The sequence below is a fragment of the Pseudochaenichthys georgianus genome, chromosome 8, assembly GCF_902827115.2.
Source record: "Pseudochaenichthys georgianus chromosome 8, fPseGeo1.2, whole genome shotgun sequence".
In the NCBI taxonomy this organism is placed as follows: Eukaryota; Metazoa; Chordata; class Actinopteri; order Perciformes; family Channichthyidae; genus Pseudochaenichthys; species Pseudochaenichthys georgianus.
In genome coordinates, this window is record NC_047510.2 from 19,330,635 (window position 1) to 19,339,989 (window position 9,355).

General features: G+C 39.3%; 1 protein-coding gene across 1 annotated transcript; it reads right to left on the reverse strand.

The window, feature by feature from the left end:
* Positions 1-704: 704 nt before the first annotated feature.
* Positions 705-8,950, reverse strand: xab2 (XPA binding protein 2). Its single transcript, XM_034088550.2, has 19 exons — positions 8,651-8,950; positions 8,131-8,279; positions 7,726-7,849; positions 7,421-7,618; positions 6,956-7,090; positions 6,695-6,859; positions 5,489-5,633; positions 5,248-5,399; positions 4,993-5,112; positions 4,770-4,901; positions 4,052-4,183; positions 3,731-3,844; positions 3,464-3,626; positions 3,151-3,341; positions 2,892-3,014; positions 2,623-2,788; positions 2,307-2,433; positions 2,033-2,139; positions 705-1,905 (listed from the first exon to the last, which is right to left on the reverse strand). The coding sequence occupies exons 1-19, from the start codon at positions 8,684-8,686 to the stop codon at positions 1,844-1,846; spliced, it is 2,541 nt and encodes an 846-aa protein (XP_033944441.1). The 5' UTR covers positions 8,687-8,950; the 3' UTR covers positions 705-1,843.
* Positions 8,951-9,355: the final 405 nt, after the last annotated feature.

The window sequence follows — 9,355 nt, forward strand, 5'->3', positions numbered from 1 at the left end:
GCATGTATTATTTCCTCTTTCTGGAGCCAAACATGTAAAAACAAGGCATATGATGGTCACATTATTAAATCTAGGATAAATATCAAACAATTGTCATCAGCCTCTGATTAAATCATTTAGTTAATGTCACTTATAGATTACTCTCAATTAAAAAATAAAGTTAAGTTGCTTATAGACCTTAAAAGCAGCATGCAGAATCCATAAATACATATGTACACACACCGAGATAAAAAGAACAGAGTAAACATATACTAGTACTCTAAATAAACATATGTAGGATGGAAAGGGAACATTTAATTTGGAAAACATACGATACATTTGCCCAATTAAGCTGATTTGAGATGTCTTTACCAATTGTTTTTGAAGGGTTGTTTCCAGTGGCATCATTCACACTGGAAAACAGAAATCCCAAGAGTGCCTTATCACATGATATTGCTCAAGGTTCCAAGATCACGCTAACAAGTGCCCCGCTGCAGTACATTCTTAAAAGGATTACCTCTCAGCTATTTTAATCTAATTATGAAAGAAACAAGTTCTCCCTTATTTTGTTTAGCACTTATGAGATGACATTACAAACATGACCCATTTTCTATTAAATAATGAAGTTGATCTATATCAAATTAATATGAATGTATTTCCCTAGGAAGCATATGTTGCACAGCTAACTAAGGAGCTTTCAAGACATCAACTAAGAACGAATGAAATGAAATCTCTGCCAAGTAAAGGTTTATTCCAAAAGAAATCGAACTGCCCACTATTTTGTAGGGCCGAGGTTCCTCTGTCATAAAAAGGTTACTTCCATTTAACAGGTATAAATCGTTTTGTTTTTTTATTACAATAGGATTCAAGACAATGAGAAAATAAGTTTTAGACATTTGCAGAGACCAGCCTGTCAATTAAGAACTGGTGTTCCATAATTGAAAAACATTATGCTGTGGTGAAAGGAGAACTTTTTAAAAATGTTGTTAACCCAAAATGTCTGACTGCATCAGGTCACGAGTAGACACTCAACACCATATGAAATACATTATACAGCAGCAAACATTATCTGCTAGTAAAGTTTACCAGCTGCACCTATTACAAAAATTGGTTAGGAACTGAAAGCAAGGCAATTCAATTGTAACAATTCAAGTAGTTTCAAAAATATTTTACAGCCTTTCTAAATGTTCAACTTTCATGCAAGCTCTGGTTTTATGTAAGTGTACTTGGACATAACACTGCAGCCAGAGTATGATTTTGAAATTCGTGATATATGTATACAATTTAAGCCATCTTTTCAGGATCACCGAGTCCCCTACTAGTGATCCTCAAACCAACAATGTGAGGCTTGAATGCTCAGCTCCACTTTCAAATGAATGCCGAATGTTGAGAGAAACTAGGCTCCTCCCCCTTGTGTTTTCCAGGGCAGATCTCTCCATCAGAGAAGATTTCTCTGCATGTACAAACGTTTTTTTTCTCAACTATTTTTTTCAAAATGTTGCCTGGAAGTAAAGTCAAACTCAAAAAGACTTTAGTTACAGTTATCCTGTAACCGCATAAAGGTTTTTCATCATAGAAAATGGCTCAATATAGGATTTGAGCAAAAATACCCTGAGCTTCAAACTTGAGAAAGACTGACACCATATGGCCAATAGTAATACAGGTTCATATCTCTTTACTGTACTACACAATTTCACAGAAGGCAAAAATGAAGCCATTCTGTTTCTGACTCATGTCAAATTATTTTTTAAATAAAGTGGATACAACTAAGCAAATACACACATTCAAATATGGAGCATATTTAATGTATCAAGATAAAATAGAAGATTGCATCTTTGAAAAAATTGAGTGAGGAAGATATCTTTCAGTCCTCTTTAAGCCCTCCAAAGACAGCTGTAGGGACACTCTTCTGTTCAAGCTGCACCTCTGTGAAAAGACCAGAGGATCAAACAATTATGAAATGCATGTTTACAAATAAGACCTGTCTGCATGTATGTTTAAAAGAAGACAGAATATCACTGCTGAGGCTGGGCCTATTGTGACAGTAGCTCACCTTCTGGTCCCTGGTTATTATCATCTTCATCATCATCACCGATGTCAATCTCATCAGGATTAGCTTGTTTGGCAAGTTCAGCCAACTCAGTGCGAGAGGTGTCACTCCTGCATTGGTAGATACAAAGAGTGAGATTAATGTGTGACCAGTTAGATTCTAACATGCATCAACGTCAAGCAATTCCTCTCACGGGAACTGCACAGGTTTTATATATAGCTTTTCAGTAAGAAAAAAAAGACAAGCGATGGAGTGAAAAGAAAGGCTATGGACAAACCTGACAAAGAGAATTTTCTCTTTGGGCTTGGGTTTGTCCTGCTCGGCCTCTGCAGCGAGCTGCTGTGCTTTCTGTTCCAGCATTTTCATGTCATCAATTCCCATTTGGCCTGGAGCAAGATCGGACACTGGGTACCACAAACACGGAAACATGAACATATATTATGACATTCATTATTGGGCAGTTCAGGGATCTAGCCTGAGGATTTGGGACCAATAGCATGTGTGGATACACCAATAATATGATTTAACATCCACACAATGTTTGGTACTGCTCAGACAGGTAACAGCTAAAGAGTTATAACAACCCCTCTCACCTGTGGAGCTTGTCGTGGCCTTCATCATCTGAGAAGTCATAAAGTTGACCTGGGTGTTGTAGGTGGCTTGGACACTGCGTTTGATCCTTAGCATTTCTCTAATAGTGTCTTCATTTCCATGGCGGATCTCAAATTCTTTCCATGTTTGCCAGAAAGTTGCGGTCACCTAAAGTTCAGACATTTTTAGAAAAGTGCCAAGATTTTCACACCACTGTTTAGGATACAGTTTATTCAGAAACGATAAATGCCAGGGAGGTAGGTTATCTCACCCGTGGGTCACAAATCTGGGAGCAGTAGGAGTAGATTGCTCGGGCCCGATCAATTTCCCCGAGTTTACTCTCCATGTCGGCAAAGCGCAGACACATGTCCCTGGCATGCATATCAGGAAGGACCTGGATAAATAAACACAAATTATTTCAATATCAATAAAACAGTTAACCGATTATTTTAAGAGCAAATCTTTTTGACTAAATAGGGGGAAAAAGCTTGAATACAACATGTCAATTTCATAAATGCTATCCCATGTACCTCAATAGATTTCTGGTAGATGGCTCTTGTGTACGTGACTCCATAAATCTCAGCTGCTCTTTTGATGTATATATTGAACATGGTATGTCGTTCCCCATCATCTACTGCCTGCGTTGCTCTTTCGTAGACGGCCATGGCATGTCGTGCCAATCCATATCCCTCCTCCAGTTTGGCATACAGCAGGTAAATGGCTGGAAACCAAGGCGAAGTGGGACATTCAACATCAGTACACTTTATGCAGAAAAAATAGGAGAAACAGTGTGCCAATAATCTGCACACAAATGGTCAATGTTAGTATAACAAAGCCACTTACTCTTGGCAAACTTGGCCGGGCAGCCGTCGAGGGCTTGCTCAAATAAATCCCTAGCTCTTTCCAGCTTCTTGCCCGCATAACGATCGATGAACTTGGTGAGGTAAGTGTTCCAGATGTCATAAACATTCGGCCACCTAAAGAGAGCAATACCTCGCTCGTATGCCTAAAAAAAATATTGACAAAGACATTGAAGAATTGTTACGTTGACAAAAGCAAGAACACACTGGTTTTAAATGTTGGTTGAGTTCATTAGTAGCATGTTCTTACTTTAAAGCTTTCCTCATAGTAGTTGTGCTCTTCGAGGAACATGGCGTAATTGATGATGATCTGTGGTGTGGCGATGCGGAGGTCAATGATCCGGTCATACACTGCTTTTGTGGACTGTGGAGAGAGAACATTTAATACAAATGTAATTCAAAATGTGCAACTCAGAGATGAATGACAAATCTGATTTAAAAGCAAACAGTGGATAAGACTTCTAACACAATCAATAAATATCTCAGACATCTCCTGACATATATACACCTTCATATATTTGGCTCATTGTAGTAACATTCAGCTGTTGACACACAGACATTGTGGACATACCTGGAAAGTGCCGAGACTCTCCTCCAAGTCCGCCAGCATGGACCAGACCTTCAAGGACTTGTAAACTCTGTTCTGGACCGGCTCAGATACATCAAAGTACTCAGCCTTCTTGGATGGGATGGCTGTAGCTTTCTATATTAAAATGAAAAAACAAGTTGTCAATTATTTAAAATGGTGCAATCAGTAAAACACTTGGTCAGAATTCATGAGCAGAGCCTTAGGAGTATTTTAAATCAATTCCAGTTAACATATCTGTTGCACAGATGTCATACTCTACACAGGCAGAGCTTCCCCAAATGTATTTTGTGGTCAATACTCTAATCTCCTAGGGCCCTAAACTTTCAACTATGCACTGTTCACATGGTTTTGTTTCCACCAAACAAGTGAATTGTTTGAAAGAAGGAGAGCTTCAAAAAGGCAACAAACAGAATGTAGTATTTTTTAGTCAATAGTCAAGCTAGTGTTTTATAGTTTAATGTCAAACTTCTACGCTTTACACAGACATGATTTGCGGCCTCAGGTTTCATCTATGGACCACTGTATCCCACACCTTGTTTGGAATCTTGATGTAGAATATGCTTTCAAAAACATTTGGAGGAAGACAATGTTATTGTAGTTTCTCAGTCCTTCCACTAGATGTTACTAAACATCTAGTGAAAATAGTGCTGCTATTTTACTGTTATATCAATGACTGCAGATGTGAATTAAAGTGTCTTACCCTCAGTATACGCAGCGCCTGTTCATAGTTCTCATGGCGAAGCTCCATCTCTCCATATTCACACCACACCGCAGCGAGGTCATCAACCTGCTTGTAGTTCACCTTCGTAGCCTTCTCAAAAATGGTCCGGGCCTGTGTGACAGTCATTACATTTGAGACATACCATAATTAGAACAAGTTTCTCATATCATTTACAGAGAGTTTAAAAACCTCAGTGACTTACATCATCAAGCTGCTCATTTTCCTCATAGAATTTAGCGAAGGAAACCCAGAGAGAGTGAGGCTTCCCGGTGGCCTTCATTGGATCCACCGTCTGCACTGCCTCTGTGTACGTGTTGATGATCTGCCAAAGATATGGTGAGCATAGATCTATTAGTAAGGTAGACCATACATTTGAGTTAACTGTGTACATTGAATGTTTTACCACAATAAAATGTGGCAAAACTAAATTTGAATACAATTTTCCAAAAGGCCTCACCTGCCGTGCATTGCCGTCATACAGTTTAACCCGCTTGTGCCACTCATGTACATTATGAGGGTTCTGTCGCAGTAGAACACTGTTCAACAGGAGCGGCCGCCGGGCTATCAGCTGCTCAAAGCGGGCCAGTCTAAGCTCCATGTCTACATCCTCTGGGAAAAGAGGGACAGAGAGTAAAGCATGCATGGTGGAGTGCAGTGAAAGTGAAGTATGTTGCAGATATAAATGAATCAGCACTCACCCTCTTCATCTTTTCCCATCTCAGCAGTGGTCTCCATCTTAGCTGCGATCATGCTCTCTTCAAACTGGGCATAACTATCAAACACTTGTGTGAAATCCCTTACAGTTACCACCGTGAGGATGGCTTCCTCATAAACATCACGAGCCTGAGAAAGAAAAATGTATAGGTTTAGTAAATCACATTAATGTTAATTAAATTGAGGCAAACTAACTAGATATTTATAAGTGTTGGGAAAATACTGAATGTACTCTTCCAATATCAGAGTAGCACATGACAACAAAGGCCCTACGTAGCTGTGTACGTAACCGGATGTATGATTGCCTAGAAGAGCGTCAGGACTGTTTTAGGAATATGATAGCTATGTGATTAACATGATGATTCAGCCTCTATGGAGATAGACATATGACAAGCATGATCATTTCTGACGTGGGTCTTAGCTAATCTAAACTAAACTTTGTATACGGCTTTGAACCGGTATTCCTCCATCTTGTGACGGTGTAACTCCCTCTCTTGTATATCAGCATGTGAAGGACACTGTTCAGGAACTAGTTGTACCATATGCTCTGTATGTGATGACTACTTCCATTCTTGCAAGGATAATAATTACATGTATCCTGATCAGAGGTCGCTTTAACCGAATATTTTCCATCTATGACGGATTTTTTTTTTTAACAATGACGGACAAATCTGAAAGCAGTCTGTCATTTTGACAGATTAGAACAAACTCGGAACAGCACCAAAGTTTCCCCGCAGCGAGGCTCCGGTGTTATGCATGCCCTCCAAAAAGGAAATCATACCGTTTCCAAACCTAACTGTGCCGCACAAATCATTGAAATGTCTGTGAGTTTTGGCTTTACGCTGTGCACGTTCCCGCGAGGTGCAGCAGCCATGTATAACACGGCGCATGTGAACTGTCCCCCCCCCTGTTGACAGTTCACGAGCATGCTTTCCCCCCCCCCCCTCTTCAGAGTTGTGTAAAGGCTGACGGGTAATTCTGGATTTTAACGGAAGTTTTACGATCTTGTCCGGCAAAATGACGGGCAGCGAAAAAGTCTAGCGCAACCTCTGATCCTGATATTGAAGCTCAAGCCGGTGACGAGAGATATTTTCCTAACAATAAGGAAGAGTAGTATTTGGGATAAATAACATGATATCAATGTGTTGCATGAAATGTATACAAATTGAATCTATTCAAAAGAAACACACCTTCTCAAAGTGACCACTCCTGATGTAATAGTCAGCTAATGAACACCAGAGTTTTCCAAGTTGGTCTGTGAAGCGAGTGAGGCCTCCTCTGATGATGGCTCCGACATTCAGAGATGTCACTTTGTCAGGGTTCTGGGAGATCAGGTCGCAGAGCTCATGCCACAGCTGTCCAAAAGAATACATGTTGAAACAAGAGTTTTTATTTTGCAGTTCATGCTTACAAAAATAGGCACCCAAAGTGCTAGGGTAATATTATCTTACCTGATAGTTAGACTTGCCCTCTTTGGACACAAAGCTCTCGTCATTGACAACAGCTGCTAGACGCAAAGCTGCTTCATCCAAGCGGCCAACAGAACGTAAGTAGTCTATGTATTCCTCTGTATTCTCCGGGGAAAGCTACATAGTACAAAGAGCAGACAGCACACATTGAGGACATTTCCAAGTACAGCAAAAAAAAGTTCAATTCAATGTCAACATTATCATTCCCTTTCAATGGTAATATGTGAAATAAATTGTCCTATTAGATGAGAAAACATTTAGACTTTTAAAAAGAAATGTTTGTATTCATATCTATCATACCACATTCTGACATCATACCACATCACATACATTCTTTATAAATTGCCACTGAAAGTGCACAAACACAACTTTCATAGTCATCAGAAACTGTGAAAGAAACAAATGACAGTTGGGTGTATAAAACTAGTTTGTGACCGACGCTCTCACCTTAAGGTACCTGCGATACACCCGAATGGCTGTCTCAGGCAGGGGCAGGTTACGGGCAAAGCGGAGATACAGAGGCCAGATACGTGGATGCTGTGTAACAGGAAGAGCTCTGAGGGCACGGTCAAATGTTTGCCGACTTCTTGTGATCTTGCATTGAGAAACAAGAAACTGGCAATAATCAAGCCATATTCTCGGCATCTGGTTTAAGGAAAGACAAGGTGGTTTAGTTCAAGCACACAGACCACAAAGTAATATTATTGTGTGCTGTCCAGTGGATTTGTATGGAGTTCTTGAAGTTGTATTACCTTGTGCATGAACACTAATGCCCTTTCATGGCAATTATTGACCTCTTCATATCCTGGTTCAGTGACACATTTCCCTTTGATTTGTTTCCGTCTCTCTCTCAGATAATTGTACCACAGCTTATAGCTGTAAAAAATAAATAAAAAGTATTACACCATAAGCAAATAGCAATTGGAAAAATCTTAAAACGAATATGACTCTCTTTAGAATCACAGCCTAAATAAAAGTTAAGGTATTTAAAGATAATTAACAACGCACAACAGTGATGTAAAGAAACATGTCCTATCTTAATGTCCTATACAAGTTGTAGGATTGAAATGTTGATTTGCAGGTATCCCTAGCCAACTGTTTCTCTTTACATGTTAATGCTTTCACTAAAAGGTCCCCTGTACCGTTAGATAACTTACCTGCCAGGCAGCTCCTTCAGAGCCCTCTCATAGATCATGTTCAGGGTGGATCTTCCTGCATTCTGCTTGAATTCGATGTAACGCATCCAGCACTTGACCGAGTACGGGTTCCTGATGATCTCTTCTTCATAAGGGAGATCATCGTCCTCCTAAACAGAGGCAGAAATCACATAACATTTTAAGTACAACTGTAATAACTTTTTGAAAGAGTTGCGTCTGCTAATGGCTAACATTAGCGCCACAACGTAACGTGAACGTCACAATAACAATTCAGTCGTAAACTGCAAACGCAATTAATTAACAAAAGCTATTGTAAGTTCAGAATTAAAATATTTTAAACCAAGTAAGGAGCCAATATTGTGTGACAACAAATATGTGATTCCAGGCAAACGAGCCATAACAAGCTAACTTCAATACACACGGCCAAGCTAACGTTAGCGCGCCAGTAAAAGTTAGCTAGCTAACAAACACTCATAAACGCTAGCAGATAACACACAAAATAATAAATGGTGTAGCTTACAAACATAACATCGGGTTTTCCGTTTAGCGAAGGCATTTTTTTTCCTTGAAAGATATGGCCGTTTGAGATTTAAAAAATGAATGCTAGTGTAGCTAACGGCAGACTACTAAAAGCGTGTAGTCCTCAGTGAGACTTCCGGCTTCGTCACTACACGTCACAATCTTGGCAAATGTCGGTGGTTACCGGTATGACATCTGCTACTTTTTTTTAGCCACTACAATTCTAGACCTTATTATTATTTATTCTATTTATTTATTACTTATATTATACATCCATGTTCTAGACTGGAGTGACAGAGGCATACACGTTCTTCTTCTCTCGGTTTTTGGCGGATTGCAAACCACTTTAAAGGTGCATACCGCCACCTACTGTGCAGTGTGAATCATCATATCATTCCATCTCTTAACTCATGGACGCAAAAAATAAATAAATTAATCAATAAATAAATAAATAAATCAACAAAAAACATAAAACAAAATAAAAATCTATGATCTTTCCTGACCTAATGTTAAATAATTTTTCCTACCCCAGTTTGACTCAGAAAGGTAAACAGTGCCTTTCTGGTAGCTCTTACTTCACTCTCCTTTTGTTCCCAAAACACCAACCACACTCCATTCCCTCTCTGCCTCTAAAACTTTAGCCTTTAGTTTTTCTCTTTCAACTTTATAGATGTCACAATGTAACAAGATATGTTCTACATCTTCT